This window comes from Centruroides vittatus, unplaced genomic scaffold (genome assembly GCF_030686945.1).
Source record: "Centruroides vittatus isolate TY-2023 unplaced genomic scaffold, ASM3068694v2 contig_1012, whole genome shotgun sequence".
In the NCBI taxonomy this organism is placed as follows: Eukaryota; Metazoa; Arthropoda; class Arachnida; order Scorpiones; family Buthidae; genus Centruroides; species Centruroides vittatus.
In genome coordinates, this window is record NW_027120659.1 from 872,830 (window position 1) to 897,784 (window position 24,955).

Genomic DNA, 24,955 nt, shown 5'->3' on the forward strand with positions numbered 1-24,955 from the left:
AATTATAATCGAGATACGTACGTAACCTTACACCCTCGACAATGGGACGCTTTGATCTTTTCTATTGGTGAAATACTGTGTTCTATAATCTACCTAAAGAACCCCTCCAAAAATTAAAAAGTTACCGATATATTTGTCTCCACGCCTTTCTTTCCTAGGAAAATTTTCTGCGGACGCCCATGTCTGATACAATGTTTGTAGATATAAATAAACAGATCTTAAATTGTTTGGTTTTAAGTGCAAATATTCTTCTGGACGAAAATATCACGTACATACAAACTGGATTCTGCGCCAATTTTAGCTGCATTGTTTTGGGGAATTATTGTACTTTCACTTTCTCAGCTTTTAATGTGCTGTACTGTACATAACGCGGGAACAAAGTATTGTAATCGTGTCAATTTGACCCCCCCAGTTTTTTTTGCAATATCTTCGCGTTTTGAGACCTCCCCAACCCAAATCTCAAAGGGGAGAAATTCCCCGGATGTGGGTGTTGAGTACAGTAAATCCTCTACTTACGAACTTAATCCGTTCGTAGCGGTCGTTCGCAAGTCTAAAAGTTCGTAACTCGAAAAGACGATGTTTGGCGCAAAAATTCAAATACAACGTTGTTTTTACAATTACAAATGTACTGTACATATGTATGTACTGTAAATGTTTTTTAACGTAAAACTTCAAAAGTAAACTTGACTGTACATAAAAAAAAACCAACTGCACTTTAATAGTAAACAAATTGACACACTACAGTCCGAACTCAACTAAGATCCTCTCACGCTCATGTTAACCCGCCATCTGTCGGCTTTGTTCGTAACTTCGAAAGTTCGTAAGTAGAGGACTGCTTCTATTTCGTTTAACATCTAAGAAACGAAATTTGCCAAAAAGAACTTTTTTACTGTCTTTAAGGGACGTTCAACTGTTAAATTTTCGTGGTTAATCGTCGTGTACTGTTAAGGGCAAATTAATCATCTATTTTACAACCTCCTGACAGATGAGTTGCTGTATTGTACTGTACGTTTTCGTATTCCATCACTCAAAACACTTGTGCAGTGAATGAAATAAACTATTTTTGAAATTTTCTTCTCTTCGTCTGCATTAAACTTTACAGAACACCTCTTACGTTAAAGTTCGACCTGTCACGAAACAAATGTAGTTTGAAACTTAGATGATATTACGTCAATTCAATCAGCTCACCCACCAGTTATCCATTTCCAGATCGCAATCATTATGTAAAATAACCAACTAGTTCACTCTTTGGCTCAATAGTTAAGATGAAAAATCATCCTACGTCTTAATAAGTGTACTGTACATCCTGAAGCACTTGGAAATGTAACTATTACACAGAAGACCACAATTGTGTTTCATTTGTTGTTATTGACCAACAGATGAGCAAGAATTATCTCTAATATTAAAGCAATACCAATAAATGATATTTTAGAAGAATTAAATGTTTTGAATCAAAATGTAATTAGTTTGGGAATAACTAAAGCAGGCTTTCCGTACCTTTGGTATCTGCCGATTGCCAAAATAATTACCAATTTGTCCTCTTTGATTTGGCACGACATACCAACAAGGTGTGGGAAACAGCAAAACTCAGAATATTAGTCACGAGTAAATTATCTATACTTCTTGATATTTGCCAAGCATTTGGCAAATACTGGATGTGTGGAGCCAGCTTAACACTTAATAATAATAATGCTTATCCACAGTTATTACTATTATTATTAAGAATTCAAAATTAAAACATTTATATGTTATGATAATAAATTGAAAACATTATTCAATGCTTCTAAATAATCTTTTATTAAAATAATATTTAAAAAGAAAATAAAATGTTTACAAAATTAAAATAAGAAGTTGAGAAATACGTGCTGAGGAATCTTGGAATCAATTATCAAATTTGGGTACGAACGACAGAACGACTGATTCCTTTGATCCTAACGTCACATCTTTTAGTTTTATCTTCGAATGACCAGATTCTGCCAAACGTCCAGTCAGATTTTTACTCCTAACTTCGACATTTGCAGAATCAGGTAGATTTTCGTGACTATTAGTAAAATCTATAGTGGAAGAATTATTTCCCATATTGATTACTATTAAATAGCCGGGCGATCCTTTCCTTATTCTTAACATACAGAACATATTTGGTTTTTCTGACAGATAGTACACTTTACCAAACCTAATTGCAGGCTGAGATCGCAGTTTTACTAATTCACGGAAGACATTAAGATGAGATCGAGAAGTTTGTAATTCATTCTGAAAAAAAAAGTGATATGTTTTATATTTTATACAAAACATCTCATTAGATTAAAAACATTTAGCTTAAAAAACAGATTTTAACGTCTTTTCAAGCAATACCTCTACATTAACTGTTTCAAAATCGTCTTGTATTGGTAACCAAAGATTGGTGGAATTACTAAAACCGGCTGAGGTGCTATTATTCCACTGCATGGGTGTGCGACAAACATCACGAGGCTTATCCTAAATTTTAAAAAAGTTAAGTGACAAAAATATTTAAACAATTTTACAGATGTAAGTTTTCAAAACATACTGGATTTACAACATCCTTCAATTCTGTGGGCAATATTCTGGCATTTAACATTCCCAATTCATCTCCATAATAAATTATTGGTGTCCCACGATTTAATAATGTTGCCATGAAGATTCCATCTAAAACTTCTTCTCCTACTCTGCTTGCCAAACGGTCAACGTCGTGATTTCCAAGCTATACAAAATTAATCAATTCAAATCTAGTAATATACATTATTTTTATGTTAATATAAAATATACTTACCACCCAATTTGGCCATGCCCAATCTGGCAAAGATGAAGTCCAATACTCGAGATGCTCAAGTAAATCTTTGGCTGTTGACTCTTTAGTCAATTCTAACAATTTAAAGTTGAAAGGAATATTTGATAAAGGCTTATCTTCTTCTCCATAATACAACAGAGTGTTATTAAGTGTATCAAAAGCTTCTGTCATCAATATTCTAACACATACAAAATTGAACTTAATCTTTGATTTCTTTAAAATAAAACTATAATATATAAATCAAATCTTTATTACTTTTTATTTCCTGTAGTCTGTGTGTAATTATCCAAGATTTCCCTCCATTCTGCAAGGATAATAAATATCTCAGGCTGACTTTTTGTATAAATATGATCCAAATAGTCATATTTGTCCTAAAGAATAAATTTCATATTAAATTTATGAGTAAATAAATTACTATTAAAAAATTATGTAATACACAATATTATTGATTAACAATTAAAAAAATTAATTTTCAAATATTACTTTTGAAACTGTGGCATTTTCGTTAACTGGTTCATCCAGCAGTTCTTCACTTTCGAAAAGATGAGGTATAGCATCAATCCTGAAACCATCTACTCCTTTGTCTAACCAAAATTTCAATACTTGCTACAAAAATGAAAAAGTTTGGTTTTATATTTTCATCTTCAATTTGTTTTTTTAGCTACTAAAAACTTGCCTCTAGTTCTTCTTTAACTAAGGGATTACGAAGATTTAAATCTGGCTGCTGTTCTGAAAACTGATGAAAATAATATTGACCTCGTTCCTCATTGAAAGTCCAAGCTGAACCACCAAAAACACTAAGCTACAGATATAATAAATAAATTGTTGTTAGCTAATATTTCATAAATTATTTTTAAATAATTAAATACATTATTTATTTACCCAATTATTAGGTGGACCACTAGTTCTGTTACCAGCCCAAATATAATAATCTTTATATACAGAATTTCCTTTAACACTTTCCTTAAACCATGGATGTTGATCACTTGAATGATTTGGTATAAAATCCATAATGACTTTCATATCTAAAATTCATAAAAATAAAGTTGTTAATATAGTTGAATTTCAACAATCTGTAATAGATATAAAACACTATATTATAAAACTATGCATGAAAAACATGATTTTAATGATAATCAACTTCTTAAATTTGAAAAAAACTATGCCAAAATTCCAAAATTTAAGATACATTAAAAATTTAGTTTTCTTCAAATAAAAAAATTAAGTTAATGTGTGACTTTTTACATTAAAAAGAAAATTTCAATTTAAATTACTCTTGAATAATTTGTAAAGTAACATCATCTCAACCAGAAGAGCTAGTTTCAGTGTGCATAACCAAGAAATGTTAACCAAAGTTAAAATCCATTAAAAAAAAAAACTATTATTTAAACAAACAAAACATAGATTTTACTTAAAATTCGTAACAAACCAAATTTTTCAAAAATTATAATCTATCATTTTCTGAAGAACAAATTTCAGAAAAGCACAATAAAAATATGGACAAAATATTGATAAAATAATATTTCCTAGTAACTTAGTTTCTGAAAAATAAAAAGTTCTTCAATTAAGATAAATATTCAAATTAATTTTAAGACTTCAAATATTGGAAAATTTCTCTTAAAACGAATAGTTCTATTTTAAAAAGATCTAATTTTAAAAACGTTCTGGCAACATTTTACAAGGTTAACTGTTGAAAAACTTGGATAATGTTATTCCCAATTTAACCAAATTTCTTAAAAAGGACAGAAAAGCTTTTAATATATCATCCTTAATTTGAAATTTTCAAAATCTAACATTGCTTGTTAAAATATTGTCATATGTTATAAAAATTGAATCATACAAGGTATTGCAAAAGTTTGTGAGACCTGATCTTATAATGGAGTCTAAATTCAAAAATATCTATCTATTCAACAATGATCTGAGTTAGTATTCCCAAACTTTTTCTGCATATTGCCTTTCTGTTCAAAAACTCATTCTCAGCACACCTACTCAAATCTTCAGAAGTTTTTAAAACATCAGGTTTTAGAACTCGTACTACAGAAAACAAATTCAAAACAATAATAATTAACTGCATACTTCATATTTAAGTAAAAAATAGTTTTTGAATGATGAACTTAGATCTCTGTGATATCAGTTCAAAAAATTCCATTTACCAAGAATCATTAACAACAAATTTAATAATTCATTATTAGTAAAAAATTAATGCAAAGAAATAGGCAATACATTTTTCAATCCCTCATCTAAAGTCAATCTTTAGTTGAATGTAGTGATCAATTTCTTTGTGTAAGAAAAATTGGATGACCACACTAAAAATACATTCTATCAAACACAGTTACAGAAAACACATTAAATCAAATCCTTAATTAACATGCTTTCAGTTAACATGTTTTTGTTTTAATGCAGATAATTAATTATAAATCAATTTTTCTGTTTACACATCACTTTTTTTGGTATAACACAGTTCTGGAGAAGGTCATTATTAAGCTTTCTATAAAAGTTCTCATCTTTCACTATTTTTAAGGAATGTACTGTATCTTGTAATACACAATTGAGAAATGTGTGTACAACATTTAATTTTCAACATTTTCATTTATATTTATTGATCAATATAAATTCATTCAATACTTTATGACAAAAATCTAGAAAATCTAGCAAGAAGTTGCTTAATAAACTTTCCCAGAAACATTTAGTGGTACCATCTGTTCTAATATTTTATTTGAAAACTTGTTATATTTTTAACTATTATAAAATGGCAAAAAGCTTAATTTTGAGAGTAGGAATGGGTTTTATAAAAAATTGTAAATGCTAATAATGAGTAAACTTGTTATTATGTCCAACCCTACTGGACCCTTTTATTTCCCCATCCCCTCTATGTTTGATCCCCAAAATTTAATAGCATTAATTCCCCTAATAAACAAACCTCCCTGCAAAATTTCAGAAATTTTCAACAAAAAGCACAGGCATTATTAAGCTTCAAACTTGGTGAACAAAATCTTGCCCCCCCCACACACTAACATCCATACATACAGGAAAAAAACCCCTCCAAACTTTTTTTGCATTTCCTGATGTTTCACAACATGTCCTGAACCAAAAATGTAAAAATCTTGGGGATCCTTTTTTGACTGATTGCCATACTTTCCCTCTTATATATAACAGAGAAAAAGTATGGCAATCAGTCAATAAATGTAATTAGATAGTTGTGTGAACCAATAAATAAAAACAAAAATGACAGAAAAAAAATCTGTGTATCATTTATGACCTAACTGTATTTTAATTTTTAGAGACTGAATGTTGTTAATTTTCTGATAGGTTATATAAATTAAATGCCAACTCTAAAATATTTTTTTTTTTTAAATTTCAATATAATTTTCTAAAAAAAATGTAAAAACAATCAATTAGTTGTAAATTGCTAGTGTCATCTTTAAGTGAAAATTAAAAAGAATACCAAACTTAAATGTTATGTACTGTACATCTAAAATGCATAAAAAAAATTTACTTTATACATATGTATATAAGCATGATAATGTATTAAAAATGTAATAATTTTAAAAGCTATAAAGCTTTTAAAATTAATTTTTTTTTCTATTTGTAGTTAAGCAACAATTTATAACAGTAATTAAATTTTTAAAATTTTAACTAAAAGAAATACCTTTCTTTTTTAATTTAGACATCAGCATTTCAAAATCTTCCATAGTTCCAAATTTTGGTTCTATATCTGTGTAATTACTTATATCATATCCATTATCTTTCATAGGAGACTGATATATAGGACTTAAAAGTAAAGAATCGATATCAAGTTTGCCAAAATAGTCCAATTTGGATGTTAAACCTGAAAATTTTTTATACATATCATTAATAGAACAAATGAATAAATTATAAAACAATAAACAAAAAATTATTTTAACATAATTTAATAATGTAAAAATAAAAAAACAATTTATGTAAAAAATTCTACAGCACACTTAATATCTATCTTACATATCTATGTTTATATAATAATTCTTACATTACAGTAATTAAAAAAGATTAATTCAAATTGAGAAAATTTTGCATATGAAACAAAAAAAAAATAATTCAAAATATCATTCTTATAGGTAAATCTTATTGAAAACAGATAAAATATCAGGTTACATAACAAATCAAAATGAACTTAATTCTAAAAACACAATAAACATATCTAAATCAGTTATCAACAATAAGATTAACATGGGCATATTTTCAACATTTCAGCGATAGATTGGTCACCACGTGTCGACAGCTGTACATGTATATTGAATAACTCAAATGATCATCTCACTGCCGTCTGTTCAGGCAAAAGCCACTATCTTTGCCATGCAACAGTTTTGATGACCGGCCCATCATCAAAACTGTTGCATGACACAATTCACACATGCAACTGTTTACTGCTAGCCTGAAGAAACTACTACAGCTGATACATCACCTAACTTCCAGCAGCATGAATTTCTCTCACCAAGTAGTACACATTTTCAAGACTTGATTATATCAGATGTATTTATTTTTATGCAAATAAATCTTTGTAAACAAAGAACATACTTTTTACTTACCTCTAAGAAGATGACATTTTTAGCTGACATAATTTCTCTCATTCATTTTACTCCTTTATAAAGAATCTTCGAAGATAACCAAAAAAATAAAATGCTACATTGAACATCCAAAAGTAGTTAACAAAATTGTGCATTACGATCCTTAATTTCTTTACGTAACTGGTTTTTATTTTGTCAACTTTCTATAATAGGATAAACCAAACGAATCCTGTTTCTGCTAGTGTGGCGGAGTTCATAAACAAATATTCAGACTACCACAAATTTAAAATATGCACGCTGACATTTTCCTTTTTTAAAATGTCACACTAAGATTTGTTTCATAAGAAAGATACCACTAGATATTTGAATACTTTTACCTAAAACTTTCTCTATAAAAAAAGTTGTACTAAAGTTTATGGTGAGAATCAAAAAACGGATATAACAAATTTACCTTGAAAAAACTTTTGAGTACATAAAAGAAACCATACAACTTAATCAGACAAACAAATTCCCCTTTTATTAACTAATAAAAGGAAAATTCATTCAAAAATTGATTTAAATGTAGTCATTTTGAAAAAAAATTAAATACAATAAAATGCTAAAAATAATGATTCATAAATTACACAATAAATTGGCACACAAAATAGTTTTTCCCACCCTGTTTACTACAGAAATATTTCATTTCATACAAATGGAGGATGAGAGTATCTTCATTTAGATTAATAAAAGTTGTTTTCTGAAAATATGCATAAAATTTTGGTATGAAATGGCCCTTATAGATGAATATCTTTTTTAATATCTAAATTTATCAAAGCATCCGTTTTCCAAGAAACTTTTTTCGATTCGAAAGTTTTTTTTTCACATTTCACCAACAGTAAAATTCAAGGTCAGAGTCCCGTAGTCAGAAGAATTGTACCAACTTCGACTCCACCCAAAAACATTCAACTCTTCAATACTGGTTTCTACATCATGTAATAACAGGAAGTATCACTTCCTCTTCAAAATCTATTTTTGTATCAATAATTATTTAATGAACCAAATCCAAATTAATGAGGTCAGTTCGGGTCACCCGAAGTCATCGACAATGGTGACCGTGTCTGCTTTCTGTGACAGACGAGCATCACTGGACATCAAAGTGAACAACCATTACCTGTCCATGTGAGTTTAGCAACATCAATGATACCTTGCCATCAGTTTAATCTAATAACTTTAAAAAAAGTTATAAGTTTAAATCACTATAAAAAAACATCCTTCAAAACAAAAAAAATATTTATCATATTACTTTAAAAGATATTTCAACACATTATTAATTTATTAAGAATTGAAATTCCTTAATTATATTTAAGAAAAAAGTTTATCCCTTAAATTCTAGTAGTGTCTTTCCTTTTTTTCAGTTTGAATTTTCTACAAAGAGCAATCTTAAACACAAGCATTGTTATTGCTCTTTCCAGATAACTTTTTTGTTATAATTTAAAACCACCAAATTTTAATCAATCATACAAAAATAAAAAGTACCAAACACCATCAGAAGTCTAACTAAAATTAATTGATCAATAAGTAGTAGTCACAGAATTGAAAGGAAATCTAACTTTATCACTCACAACCGGAATTACCACAAAAAAACTAACAATAATTTTAAGTTTTTTTACCGAAACATTAGAAGTTTTGAATAAAGAATCACCAATTTTGGCATCAAGTCCACAATATCAAATTTCTCCCCCCTTTTTAGTTGTTTCCAAGGACTACTATTTGCAATTGGTATTTGCCGATAAATAAGAAACAAGGAGAACATTCAAGGAAAAAATGTAACCTGGAACAGAAAGGTCATCAACTTCAGAGAAAGACTATGGTGAGGAGGACTTTGAAACGAAGATGATGTAATAGTAGCAGAGATTGCTAAACTACGAGATTATGTACAATCTTTTACACACAGTGCTCCAATTTTTTAATAAATATAACAGTAGAGCAAACATTAAAGTTCCATAATTTAGTCGTAATTCGAAACCCAATAATTAATTATGCACCATTTTAAAACAGGATATATAATCTGTAATCCGATACATAATGCAACTAATTTATTGCAATTTGGGGCAATAAAAATTTGAATTTTTTGCCCCAAATTATGTATCAGATTACAAATTTCGCCTCATATGTATATACACATACAATACACACATCATATACATATATAGTGATTTAGATTGAAATTAAGCAGTTACCCTTGAGATCTCCCATTCCATCGCCGTCTCCGTCTTTAAACGAAGGAACGTAGACGTGATAGAAAACGGATTTCTGCCACCATTCTAGTTGAGGTGGAGGAGCGCATCTGGGAGCCAAGACGATGATGACGATTGCCCCAATTAACATACCCAACCAGCAAACCCAGAAGAGGATAAAAAGAATCATTCTTGCACGGACCCAGGCGGGTTCGTTCGCATATTTCATTAATTCTTCCTTTCCCATTCCGACATTCAAATGGATATTCTCGATGTCGATCTTGGCGTCGCCATTTTTATCCGGGAAGTCTTTGTTCACGTATTTTACCTTCGGAGTGTCATTGGGGGTCAACTGTTCCTTAACCGCTTCTTCTTCGTTCAGTTCGACTTCCGTATCTCCCATCGAATTTATTTTATTCTTATCTTCTTCCATTTTATCTTCCTCGCAAGATTTCGCGTCCTATCTAATCTATGCCACGCAGCTAACTTCCTCGTCTGGTCAGTAGTCTCGCGGATGATGCAATGCTCTACGTGATTGGATCGTATCCAGCCGCATTGCGAGGCTACTGTACTACGCCGCAGCCATTATTATTTTTTAAAATAATATTTTAAGCAGTTGATGGCTTTAAAGTATTTTTGTAAGTTAAATTTTTTATAAGCGATAAATAAAATATTATATAAAAATTATACCTTGCGTGAAAATTTTATTATTATTATTATTATTTTCTTTTCTAACTCGCGGATAACTGGACCTGTGGGTTTGGCAAAAAGTCTTTTTTCGTGCCCACCGACAGGGGCGGACTGGCCATGTGGAAAATGTGGAAAATTCCACACGGGCCGTTTTTCTAAATATATACTGTACATAATATACCGTTGGGGCGACCGGGTGGTGAGGGACGGGGCCCGACATATCCAAACGGACCACCCCCCGAAAAATTCCTGGGGATTTTCGACCCGTTCGGATTCGATCCCGGGTCCCCCAGAGCGGTAGGCTGCCACCTTGACCGCTCGGCCATCCGGCCGTCGGACCTGTGGGTTTGGCAAAAAGTCTTTTTTCGTGCCCACCGACAGGGGCGGACTGGCCATGTGGAAAATGTGGAAAATTCCACACGGGCCGTATACAATTTGGCCGTATACAATTTGGGCCGTTTTTCTAAATATATACTGTACATAATATACCGTTTTGTTCGGTTTTATTTTTAAAAAAAATTCATTTATTTTTTTTCGTTAAGTAAGATAAATTTCAATTTTTAGGTGTAATATAGATATATGTGTAGGCCTTTATCGTTTTACCCGGCCCTATCAGAGGCCGAAGTTAAATTAGTCCGGCCGACCCGAGTCCAACACTACATTGGCCGACTCGGCCCAAACAAAGCATCCTAAGAGAAAAATAATCAAAACAGACAAAGTTGGTCATTTGTTTACGTTGCTAGAAACTATTCACTACCCCTATGAATCTTTGGAAGCACGAGTTACTGGTTTTTCACCCTGCCACCAAAACGTTGATTGTAATCATAACAGATTTAATAGCCAATTATATCATTTCGTTTATTTTAGATAAGTAAAAATGTTATTCAATAATAATTTCTCTATATTCCAAACGATTTAATTAAAAATAATCTATTTTTTAGGTTCGGCTAACTAATTTTTAGTTTGCCATTCACCCACAATGGCGTTGATTGTAGATGGGCAACCTGCGGCGTCGAACATAATATTACAAAACAATATAACGCTATATAAAATAAAAATTTAAAATACTGACATCTAGTCGTTTGTAATCGCACTAAATACCAAGAGCCCGCTTCGTACATATATTCGACGCAACTAGAGTTGGTCCTTGGGTTGGTTAATTTTTGCGTCTTTAAGGGATGATAGAATTGTGTACAAATGCACATATACTTTCGTAGACTGTCCATACGCGCTCGACCCCTTTTCAAGACTAAGTGAAGTCCAAGGGAGTATACGTATGTACTGTACAGTACTGTACATTCGTAAACGATTCTATCATCCTTTAACTAAAGACGCAAAAATAAACCAACCCGAGGGCCAACCCTAATTGAAAAGACTATCTGGTATTTTAACCCGACTTCACTGGACACTTCGTATAGAGCTGTAAAGTGTCACTACAGTTTAATCCAGAAGCAACTCAATATTATTTCAGAATTGCAACATTTTAAATCGTCATGGAATATTTTAAAGGAAAATGTCAGTGAAACTTTTATAAAATTAAACGAAAATGAACATTCTACTGATGATCAACTAGAAAACGATAAAGATTCGATTTCATCCTCTTCCTGCAAAGCTTGCAAAAATTGTCCTATTTGTTGTTATAATATATTATTCGGATATAACGTGTTAATATTATTGCTCAACAAAGCAAACTTCTAAATAAAAAATTAATGTTCTAGACTTGTGCTTATTGCAATTTTTGTCAATGTTGTATTTTGAATATCATTTAAATATAAATAGAAAAAAGTCATTTTTTTTTATTTATGGGCTGGGCCGGTAATGATCTTTTCCACACAGAAATTTTAAGGCCAGTCCACCCCTGCCCACCGAGTGTTCTTGCAGTGGATCACATTCACTGTACGACAATGGCGAAGAACGAGCCTCAACACATCCGCATGAAAATTTCTGAGATCGAGATCCTAATTCCTTGACCTTTCGGCCATCCGGCCGGCGACTTCTCCACTTTTCTTTCTAAACTCTTTCCGCCCTGTGGGCACTAAGAGCGCCTCTTATAGCAAGCCCATTATGTGTTCGGCAAGGCCCACAATGGGGCGGCCGGGTGATGAGGAACGAGGATCGACATATACCAACGGGCACACCACCGAAAAATTCCTAGGGATATCTCAACTCTTCAGGATTCGATCCTGGTTCACCCAGACCGGTAGGCTGCCATCTTGACCGCTCGGCCATCCGGCCGTCCGACTTTATCACTTGTGTGAGCATTAAGAGAACCTTTTTATATACCCAATATGGGTTCAACCAGGCCCACGAACAACGAGGGCTCCACATATCCGAGATAGACCGCTGATGAAAAATTCCTTAAATGCTGGTTGCTTGGTTGGTCGATCCTGGATCCGCCGGATCAACAGGCAGAAATGTTAACAACCTCGGACATCTGGCCTGTTGTTTTCATGTTACTCGCAATACTTGTGTAACAATTCATATATACAATTTCACCCGTTCTTTAAACAATATGTGTTTATAAACATTGCAGTTTTTTATCTAATCAAATGATTGATTTCGAAGTTACTCTTATTTTGACTATCTTATCATCGTCATAGACAACGCATATAACCTTTTTACGCAATAGTACTGAATGGATTTTTTTAAAGTTATGCATATCATGTTAAATCTGCAATATTAAAGAATTAAATTTATGCAAGAATCATAAAGTAATAATTACGTGGCATATTTTCATTATTCTTTGAAATTCTATATAAATTCCAAACTAATACATATACAGTATATATTTTTAAAAAGCAAGGAGGCGCATTTCAAATAATATATACAGAACAAATAAAAATTAATTTATGTATTGCAAAAAAATTAGATAATGGTCATAAATTATCGTTTAAAATATATTATGAATATTGTTCTCAATTAGTTATTAAATCCTATACACAATTATGGCTGTGAAAAGGCAAGGGCAGAAGGACACTTATCCAGGGCGCCAAAATTCCAAACCTGTTACAAGGGCAAACTAATACATTTATAGAAAACTGTCACACACGAATATGAACAGTTGTATTATAAAATGTAATATGCATTATATCAATAAAAAGTGGTATTTTGTGATTTTTACTTTGTAACAAACTAAAGAAAGATTTATGCAAAAGGCGGATGACTGGATGGTCAAGCGGTCAAGGGGACGGCCTACCGCTCTGGACAACTCGGGATCGAATACTGACGGGTCGAAAAATTCCCAGAAAATTTGCGGAATGGTCCATTTGGACATGTCAGGCCCCGTCCCTCACCATCTGGCTGCACCGTTCCTCTCTTAATGAGCTTGCATAAAGAGCCCTCTTGGCGCCTCCAGGGCAAAAAGAGTTAATGTATGTATATATTAAGGAAGTTTAAATTATAATGTTTAGCAGTTAATTATGGTAATCCATAATTAACTTCTGCACATAAGATGCAGCAAATTAAAATTAATCGAATTCTTTCACTTAATTTTTATTTGAAGTAGCATTGGCGTAATTTGAAATTGATTCCCGAAAGTTTCATCATGTTACTAAAACAAGAATGCGAAACGAAGAGACAATTAAAAAACAAAAAAAAAAAAGCTTATGTTAACGTTTCGAAGCGCAAAACTTATCTTCATCAAAGAGAAACTCCCAAGAAAAAGAGTTGACTTTCGTTTCGGGTGCCACAGTTTTTACTTGGCGCAATATTTTTTACATCTCGGACGTTTTTCTTTGAAAATCACTTTTTTTTTTTTTTTTTTACTAATTTTACTGCTTTTCTATTGGTTGAGAGTTATTTGTGACTATTTATTATTTATTTTTGATATAAGAGCAAATTATGTTATATATCTATAACATAATTTGTTCTTAATTAAATTAGTCAATAGAAAAACAACGAAAACAAAATCCAGCAACGAGAGTTGTGTAACTTTCCCATCTGTTATATATACATAACAAGGAAAAGTATTGGAATCGTATCAAATTTTACCCTCCGAGTTTTTTGCAGATCTCCGCATTTTGACTTCCCGAACCCCAAAAAATTCCGCGGATACGTATGAATGCATGTGTGCATGCGTTGGCGTCTATTTCCTCTGATATCTCAGGATGGGTGAAAATTAAGAAACAAAGTTTGGCACGGTAGCTTGTGTATAAGGGGCATTGACGCTATTAAATTTTGATGAAAGGTCGAGATAGAGGGTGGTCACGTGTCATATCTCGCGTGGTATTGGGTTTAATGATTTTACTTGTTGACATTTACAGATCTTTATAAAACTCATCTCTACCCTCAAAATTATGTCCTTTGCTATTTTATAATTAAAAATATATCGTTTTTACAACAAAATCTCATAATAGATGGCGCTACATATAATCTTATTTATTATGATTAATAATTAAAAAGTGATTTTTAAAATAAAATCTCATAATAGCAGGGAAAGTTACGCAACTCGTTGCTAATTATTTTGATTTTTTTGGATTCAGGGAGTCTCAAAATGTCTCCGTGATTTGCAAAATTCTCGGAGGATCAAACTTGACACGATTCCCATACTTTCCCTTGTTATATATACAAAACAGCCGGAAAAGTAAAAATAAAACCGAGATCATAATTTAACTGAAAAGAACATTTATCGTGATATCATCACAATGCCAGGCTGCAATTTTTAAGTTATTTCATTTCAAAAAAGAGAATGGTTGGAGTCAGACTGTTTACAGACTCCACCACAACTAATTTGAACAGGCTTGGAGTAAAAATAATACAGAAATCTATTGATCTATTAATGTAAATATTTTTCATTGTTGCTTGAATTTGACAGTAATTCTTGGATGTTTTGCAAAAGAGGATTTTTTTTTAGAAGTCAAAATGGAGGACATCTCCAAAAGGAAGATATATCGTTAATTTGGATGTTATATTCCTTTTGAATATTTATTTGACAAAAAACTAAAATAAAAAACTATAGTTATCAGAAATAAAAATTATATTCTATTCCGTGAAGGAATATACTTTTCAGTTATAAATTGATCTTTAAAACACAAACTAGTCTGTTCATGTAACTTCATGCATGAAACAAAGAAACAAAACAGTCACCTTGTGACTGTATGCTACAAAATGTATCTTTCCATGTTACCTCATTGGAGAAGCAACAGCAGTGTCCTAAATAAAAGTATCAACATGCTTTAATTATTATAAATTTAGTCCCAAAGACAACTGTTAGCCAAGAGTACTGCTTTTGCAAACTGTTTCTTATGGAAACATGCATGAAGTTATAGCAAACATGCTACAGTTCATCAGTTATAAAGAATAATACACATCTATTTACGATTTCAATCATATACTTTAATTGAAAATGTAATATTACATAGAAAATGTGTGTAATAGTAATCATAAAAAATATAATATAATATTTATGAAATAGATATTTTGACAAATAATGACAAAGTGTTCTATTTTAATTAAAGTAGACAATAACAATACAGTATATATATTTCAGATCTATATTACCAGTGAAAGACAAAAATGTTTTTCTCGATATTATTATTTCTGTAATATTTAAAAAAATAGTTTTTAATGCAAATTAACTTAGAGATTCAATGAATTACAATAAATCTGAATATATATATATATATATTACATAAAGGAAACAAAAGGAAAAACATTAAAAATTTAATTTAATTATTAAATTATGTGCATCTTGATTATGACAAAAATATTTTGAAAACTTAAAAATGGAATGTTATATGAAATGATCTTCGGACAAATCACAAGTTCATAATAAGCATATCTTAATATTTTTTGTGGACGGATTTATCATTTACAAAATATTTATATGAAAAAAATTCTATACTTCATAGAAATTTTATGATCCAAGTGAAGATAATCATGCAACTTGAAATCAAAATATTTGACTGCAAATGACTTCCTGACAGCTGTAATAAAACATTATTAAATACATTTATATATATTTAATTAAAATCCATAAAAAATTTCAAGTATATAGCAACTGTTTTTCTTCTTAATGTTGTTTAAAATATCAATCAATATGTATAATTAGGTTAATTTTAAAATTTGTCAATATTGAATTAAAAACAAAGTGGGTAATTATAAATTTTTTAAGAATTGAATTTGATACCATAAACAGAACCACTTTCTGATGATACTTAATAATACTTTTTCTGCAAAACCATAGATTTACTAATAGAATAATGTCTTTTTAAAAAATAGGCAAAATTTGACAAAAACAACTTTCATTAGCTTTTATATATTTATACAGTAAGTTCTCTTTTTACATGATGTACAGTATGCATTTTGGAAAATCATATGTAAAAAGGAAGATTTTATACTCAAATATATGTAATTTTAGGAAAGCATATTCTATGACCTTCAAAAATGGTAAAAATATTTATCATTAATATTTATTCTCTCATTACAAGGTACCTTTTAAACAATTACACAGTAAAATCTGTCTAAAATAAACTGCAAGAAACTGAATCTTGCTTAAGGCAGAAAATTTTTTGTTTCAATAATTTCCATATACAGCTAACACCCGTATAACACAGCACTTCTATAGCACGGATTCACCCTAACACAGTTTGAGAATTGGGACCATCCCCGTATAACACGGTACTTTTATAGCACAGATTCATTCTGACAAGGTTCGAAACTTGGGTAAAACCCTCATACAACATGAAATGTAATAAATTTTTACATACAGTACTTAAGTACCAATAGTTCACGAAAATTATTATTTTTGTGAACTATTAGTACTTAAGTACGTAAATTTTCTTTTCCTGCTTCTGTCAATACACATGGTCCTTCTCGATACTTGTTTCAATGTTGCCAGAACTCGATGCTTCTTCTTTTAATGTTGCCAGATGTTTTTTCCTTATTCCATACTTGCTTTATTCTTCATAAGTGCTTAGCACCATATAAGGAAATTTATAAAGATTCCTTATAACTAAAAGCAAGCAATCTAAAATTACATACTTTTTGCAAAAGGTAAAGACAGATCTGAAGATAATGCAGAAAAATGCTCAGAGGATAAGGATAACTTGCCAAAAAGAAAACACCCACAGTTAAAAGTGCTTAGTGATGACAAAGAAAACATTGTTTAACATGTATCACTTAAGAAAATTTTAATAAAGATATTTATCTTAATTATGAAAATATAATAGCATGTTTTTTAATTTTTGGAACCTAACCCGCCTTTTCGTACTAGTTCTTTGTTTTGTATAACACGGATTTGCATAACATGGCAATTTTTTGGAATGTAACTCCTGTGTTATACGGGGGGTTACCTGCAGTTATACACAAATGTGCATCTATACAAGATAAAATTTAATACAGAAACAGAACAGTTAGTTTCATGGTTAAAATTAATCTGTACAATGGAATACATTTAGTTTTGAGATGCTCTGCTAATCATTATCATCATCTATGTGATACAGATTAGCTAAAAGAAAATTCCTGAAAACATTGTGTAATTCAGTTGCATATAGCATGAAAACATCCAGATGATCCTTGAAAGTCATCTCAAGGAAATGTCTTAAAAAGAGTTTTTGTCGTCAAAATTGACAGCTTGCTGATAAGGCTGAAAAACAAGATGGATTTACAGAGTTACAAATTGGATGACTAGAATAATACAGTAATAAAAATGTCTATGAAAGAGCCTTAATTGAATTCCACCAAGGTTTAATTTGAAATAAAACTTTTGGACTAACATTTTCGATCTACATATGGAGATTGAAAACAGTCCAAAAGTTTTATTTCAAAATAAATCTCCAAATTTCGTTTCTGCTAACTAAATTTGGTCCAGATGTTGAGGCCACCTTAATGTTATTAATAGCTGTGATAGTTGTATTATAGACAATAGAGTCTCCATATTTATTACAAAACTGAGGTTATATCATCATCCACACAATGTTAATGAATATAATATTTCATTGTAAGTAATCTTAATATTCTCATAGAAGATAAATTGCAGCATATAATTTTGAAATTGTGTAAAGAGAGAACTTGCTGTATATGAAACTATTTACATATTCCACAAAATTACTTCAATACTAATTTTATAATTAATTCAAAAATACTCTTTTTCATGTCATAAATTTAGATAAGTCAACTGGCCTAAAATCTTAACATATTTATAGACAGCATATGTGTAGATATAAATGAAAAGCAATACTCAGATTACATACTCAGATTACAGATTACAATAGCAAGAAGTATAAAAGTGAAAAACCCTTTTCATATTCATGTTAATTTCTCCTATCAACTTTGTTTCAACTATCTTGTTACAGTTCTAGCTAATGCTAATAAAAACATAAATTTTCTCTTTAGTCATTGTTTGTTTTTGTTAATCTTTTCACAAAAAAAAAAAAAAAAAAAAAAAAGAGCAAATTTTAGCTCAACAAATACAAAAAATGATAGCAAACACAGAACTGTAAATATGTGAAGTCCATAAATGGAAAATGTATTAATATGAAGTTTTCTACTGGATTATTTTTACTTTAAAAGCATTGTTCAGTAAGATTTATATTTTAAAAAGAGTAATTTTAAAATTTATTAATAGTATACTTACAGTAACATAGTAATTACATCTATCACCATGGCAGCATTCTGCACATTCCCAATCATTATACCAGATCCTGTCACAAAGAGAACTCTTTGATTTAATTAAAGTTGCACATGACTTATTGTTTGCACATGATTTAGAAATGTAAAATTGTTTCTCTCCACTAGGAGCCCAATATGGAGTACCTGAAAAATGTTTACATTAAGATGTTGTACTTCATAAATCATAAACAATGCTTTTTATTTCAGAAATTTTATTAAACAATATAACATTTTATTTATTATGCTGTTTTTTACATTTGAACAAACTGTATTTAAATGTACTCACTTCCCCATTTAATTTCTGATAAACATCTATCTTGATCAACATCACAAGTTCTGGTTGTTTTAATGCATTTATCATGATTAGAGTCTTGATTTTCACAAACATAGCATTCCAGAGAATATGCTAAAAAACAAAAAATATTATATAATTTAAAATTAATCTTATTTTTAATGCATTTTTAACAAAATGATTTTCAAATTGCTGAAAATAAAATTTATCTTTACATTATATATTAAATTATTTTACAAAATTGCTCTTGAATAATAGTTTCATAATACAGTAGAATCTACTTATTGTAATCACTTTTGGCTCAGTTGTTGGTTGGTTATCATCACTACAACATTAATAACAACATTAAATCATTTCTAATTAGAAATTCTGACATTTAATGTTACAACTAAAAAATATATGAGTTGAAGATTTATTAATTATTATTATTATTATTATTATTAATTAATAGTAATTCAACCAACATTTACTGCAGCAAGAAATGCAAGCAATTTATACTATTGTACTGTGAGCAAATAATGACTAAAGTGATTAAATCAATTTCTAAACAGAGATCAGAGACATTAGATCATGTTGAGAAATTGCTTTTTTTTGGATAACTGAAAAACAGTGTGCTAGAGACAACATATCAGAAGCAATTATTTACGATTATTACTGTAATAACTATAAAAATCTATAATAAAATTTATTTTTTTATTAATGTGCTCAGTGTTTCAATTATTTTACAACCCCATTAATATACCATATCAAGAGGAGTTTTTTTTTACACGAGAACGGATTAATCATTTTTACATGACTTCTTATGAGAAAGGTTGGTTTGGTATACGTCCTATTCGGTATAAGTCTAAACATCAGGAACTGATTAAGGTCGTATACTGAGGTTCCACTGTATATAAAAGTTTTATGTGGCAAATATAAAAGGACAGAATTGCAGTTGTGAATGAACAAAACTGTTGGGGCTTTAACAGAGCCATAGAGCATGCCCATATGAGCAAAAAAGTCAAAGAAACCGTACCTCTCATGTGACCCTTTCATGAGATATTGCCCCCCCGAAATCAGCCTATTGTGAAGTCCCAAAAATGGGTTGAAATTAAATATTTATATTAGAAAATTTTTAAAACAAAACTAGAAAAACAACCATTGTTAAAACCGACTGAAGATCGGATCAGTTGTGCTAGTCATATGAAACAGAGACAAAAAAATATATAAATATTATTAATGTAAAACATGATGCAATAAATGTAAATGAGCGTCCTCCAGTAGAGATGGGCCTTTGACAAGGCACTTATATACAAGCAATTAGAACATAGAAAAATTTTGGAAAAGGGGAAAGATCAATTATAAAAGGGAATATCGCATCAGGTCATTAAAATTTTAAGATGTTATATGTAGACTAGACAACAATAAAATAACATGAACGCAAGTTCAAAGTCCCATCAACACCTTCCGTCCAGAGTTAGCGGGTGGTGTCAGGTAAATTCCCTAAAGTGAACCTTCTTGGGACTCGAACGGGTCTCGTCTTTTGCTTAGGGACAATCGTGGAACCAATCAGAATGGACAAAAAGGGAAAATGGAGATTGATAATGCCGATCTTGAAAGACATGACAGAGGACTCTCCAAGAAGTTTCGGAAGCAAGAAGACTTGTGTCAATGCACGGAGTTTTCCATACTGATGCCCATCCAGAGAGCCATGTCACTGACACCAACCGACCATTCTCCAAACTTGCCGCTGCCCCAAAGCCCACCATCAAGGAACTATAGAGAAAACCATCTTCAAGGCTTCAAACGTTCGAACATTTATTTGTTGAAAGAAACTTTGTGCATAGTGTAAGTTATTTCATGTTAAAATAAACGGTTTTTTGTAAGATACTTGTCATCTGTGTCTCCTCTGCCACACCCACACACGAACAACCCTAGATCATCCTGACGTGGGATTAACGATTCCCCAAAAGTTGGAGAACTTACACTGGTGTCCAAGAAGTGGGATTTTAAGTCCCAAATCTCCACCAGGTTGGTGAACTTACACTACTTTAAGGGAGCAATCAGGAGTCACACTGTACACTCTGCTAAGACTATCTCATTTAACTATTCAGCCCAGGTAACTGTGCTGCCTTGGAGTAGCCCATTTGACTCTTCTTGGAGTGTACCACAAAGTACATAATGTTATAGTTTTAGAAAGTTTGGGCGCTCACCCCCACCCGGGCCGAGGTGCAAGCAATAACGAGCACATAGTTACATCGAAGGCACCAGTCCCCATACCACAACTTGCTTACCAAACATGATATCCGCAAGCAAGACCGGAGACCGGCACTGCCCACCATTGGATTTCCACATTTGGAGGAGAATGTCTCTCAAAAGGCCACACACTGGGCGTTTCTTAATTCTTTACCAATAAATGTCATTAGAATATCCGATCACCATGCTGGGACGTCTGTTAAACAAGCAATTGGCTCAGGAGAGCATAGTGTGTCTGGAAGTAGGCTGTTTTTAGGTTTTGGTAATGTGGCATTTACCAAAGGGTTACATAAAGAGATATGTAGGAGCAAAAAATCATATCTCTCTATGTAATATAGATATATGATTTTTTGCTCCTACAGGCATGCTCTACAGCTGTGTTGTGTCATTCACATTTGCAAACTTATCACATAAATGACATAATATTATATTATAATAACGTTTTATGAAACGTTAGGTAAATAATGTCATTTGTTATCAGTTTCCTTACAGTCAATGCGAGTCAGTTTTGTATCTGTGATAATTTTATTGGTTGTATAAATATTTAAAAGGTGGAAAATTCAACTGAAAATTTATATAAATAATTTGAACGAAAATCAAAAATAAAACTGGTATTTACCTGATGACATAAATCCGATAAATATAAAAACGCTTACAGCTATCATTGTTATTTAATTACTTATGAATTATATAATAATAAAATGAAACTATTTTAAATAAAATTATCAAATTTGTTCTTAAACTTCATAACAAAAAAAAGGACAACACCCGATATAAACTAGAAAAGCGCCATCTATCGGTTTTACATTTTAAAGTTGCCAGATATGACGCGTTAAAAAAAATATGGAAATGATATTTAATGGATTTTTTGAAGTGTCATATGAATCAATAAAGTTTTCATAAAGTCATTATTTATTCCGTTCGAAAGGCATGAAATATTAATATATAATAATGACTTGTAATGTGCCTCTGATTTTGATACTTATTCCTAGATTTTACGTATTCATAAATAAAAAACTTTGTCACATTATTTTAAAACTTTAGATTGGACACGTGATAATAGAAAATTGTCAAAAGACGACAAGTTATTGGATTATGAATTGATCCTTTAATTCTTCGGTAATTCAACCGACATCACCTGACAAATTTAGATTGTGTAGGCTCAATTCGGCTAGAAATTTATTTCGAAATATTGATATAAAAACATAAATTCGTGGATTTACGAGATTGTTTCTGGGCTCGTAATTGTTTGAGAGAAATATTAATATCTGAAAACAATCGCAAAATAAAGACTCGATTACATAAATTGTTTTCATTTGAATGTTTCCAGAAAATTCATAAAATACTGTGTAAGTGTTTTATTATTATTAAAATCACTTAAAACAATGAATATTTTTTAAATTAAAAAATACAATACATCAAAATTCATGACTTAAAAGTCAATCAGTGGTCGAATAGATAGAACTACTGAACACGGAGTTGGTCGTGGGTTCGCGCGTCGCTTTTCTTTTCCGTTTGTAACACCTGAACAGAATGCCAAAATCCCATAGAAAGTCCTCCCGGAAGGCATTCCTCTTCGGCAGATCGCCCATGTATCGCGTTGCCGTATACAAATAATCCAATCTGGATTATTGTGACTTAATAGGTCTTCGAAAACCATCGTTCTTGTATCCATGAGTGGCCGGAAGGCCGAGGCAGTTAAAGATTCCACTTAGATTTTCAATTATAGCGACGGTTTCTATGAAAACAATAGCGAGGTCGAGGCCAAAGTTTTAAACGCAAAAACGTGTACGTCGGACGTTCGGCGTCACTTTCCTGTAAGCCTAGAAGTCTGACAATGACGTTTGGAAAGTCGGTGGAATCATGCTCGACATTCCAAACGCCATTGTCAAACTTCTAGGCTTACATGAAAGTGACGCCGAACGTCCGACGTACATGTTCTCGCATTTAAAACTTTGGTCTCGCTAATCTCACTCTAGCAGCTCGTCGTGCCTCTAAAGGAAATTCCATGGCTTCGAATATTTGCCATTGTCACTAATACTCACCGCATTCGATAGTCAATAAAGTGATAAGATATATCTAATGTTAGAACAATAGAATCCCGTGCTGAAAAGTGTGACAGTATATTTTTAATTGGACAATATATTAGCGTTTCCAATTGCCTTTTGCATAGCCGCCAACGCTACGTTGGCGGCTATGCAAAAATGCCTTTGATGTAATAAAGTTCTATTCTTAGCCGTCATCACTCATCGCTGCTGCTGGAAACTTTTTAGTGGAATCAAAGCTTAAGGTGTTAGCCTACTACTATGGGTCGAATTCGGACAAGCAACCTCAAGAAATTTTTCATGGGTATTTTTTTTTTCGGTTATGTCAGGCACAGTTCCTCGTCACCCGGTCCTCCCGTTGTGGACCTGCCGAACCCAAGATGGGTATTAAAAAAATGACCTTCTTATTGCTCACAGGGTAGATAGAGCTAAACTGCGGCAACGAGTTGCTTAACTTTACCGGCAACATTTAAAATGCATGTGGCGCCATCTGTTATGATCTTTTATTAAAAATATTTTTATATTTTTAATTATTATAAAATGACAAAAAGCTTATTTTTGAGAGTAGTGACGGATTTTATAAAATTATAAATGCTAATAACGAGTAAAATTGTCATTAAGTATAATAATTACAGAACCTAGAGAATGTGGTTTTGGGACGTGACTTAAGATATATAGAACTTTCAAACTGGTTTCTCTTGTATCAAAAAGCAGATGATCTTATATATCTACAAGTATCACATTTCGAGACAAAATTTAAATGGCAATTTTTCATAATTTAATCAGAAATCTTAAGCTTTTGTTAAAACTCTTGTACATTTGATGAATCAAAGAAAATGTTAACGTTGGAGAGTGGGCAATTTCTAATAACCTGGCAAGAACTTGAGATCTTTAGTATTGGTCATAAATCCATGTTTGCAAAACTATGCATTAAATGTTATTTCATCCCAAAAAATGGAGATTTTCAGCCACTGTAATTAATAGAATGAAGCAAGCAATGAACCTTTAACTCTGGATAAAGTTGGAGAAATGCTAGCCAATTTTATCAAACAGCCTTACCTACTGTTAAAAGCAGCCAGATGGCCGAGACATTTCGGGAATAGCCTACTGCTCTGAGGACTGGGTATCCAGGCTGAGTGCTCCAGAAAATTTTTGTCCCCATTGTGGGACAGGGTGGGCGTAGTAAAAAAGCTCTTTTATATGTTAATAAATAGTTATTAACATATAAAAGAGTAATATACACACATACATACATAAAAATAGTTATATAATCTCTCTATTCACCGGAACTTGTAATAATAAAAAAAAGAAACCCTTCTAAACTCTTCTTTTTTTTTATAAAAATAGTTATTTTCATAAATTTAGTTAAACTGTTTATGAAATTATTTATTCATGCAGTCTGAAGGGTTTTATTGCTATTAGTATTGAGTTCTAACAAATTTATTTCTGTTTGTCATAAATTTATTAAAATAATTTGAATTCATTATAATAATTATAAATTAAAACATATACTTTTA

At 31.2% G+C, this 24,955-nt stretch overlaps 3 protein-coding genes across 4 annotated transcripts in view; 1 reads left to right on the top strand and 2 right to left on the bottom strand.

The window, feature by feature from the left end:
• The window catches only part of LOC136986253 (uncharacterized), a 171,553-nt gene that overhangs the window by 69,085 nt on the left and 77,513 nt on the right, over positions 1-24,955 (top strand). The window lies entirely within an intron of this gene.
• LOC136984276 (alpha-glucosidase-like) lies at positions 1,771-10,081 on the bottom strand. 2 transcript variants are annotated; one of them, XM_067281305.1, is made up of 10 exons: positions 9,570-10,081; positions 6,456-6,635; positions 3,689-3,831; positions 3,483-3,608; positions 3,290-3,412; positions 3,062-3,177; positions 2,789-2,984; positions 2,546-2,719; positions 2,353-2,475; positions 1,771-2,250 (listed from the first exon to the last, which is right to left on the bottom strand). In XM_067281305.1, exons 1-10 carry the CDS (start codon positions 9,997-9,999, stop codon positions 1,882-1,884), a joined length of 1,980 nt encoding a protein of 659 aa, XP_067137406.1. In that variant the 5' UTR covers positions 10,000-10,081; the 3' UTR covers positions 1,771-1,881. The 2 variants fall into 2 exon arrangements, with proteins under 2 accessions (XP_067137406.1, XP_067137333.1); XM_067281232.1 differs by having other exon boundaries at positions 3,290-3,408; positions 3,479-3,608.
• cold (coiled) lies at positions 15,607-22,172 on the bottom strand. The gene is made up of 4 exons (XM_067279971.1): positions 22,013-22,172; positions 19,153-19,272; positions 18,832-19,010; positions 15,607-16,180 (listed from the first exon to the last, which is right to left on the bottom strand). Exons 1-4 carry the CDS (start codon positions 22,056-22,058, stop codon positions 16,100-16,102), a joined length of 426 nt encoding a protein of 141 aa, XP_067136072.1. The 5' UTR covers positions 22,059-22,172; the 3' UTR covers positions 15,607-16,099.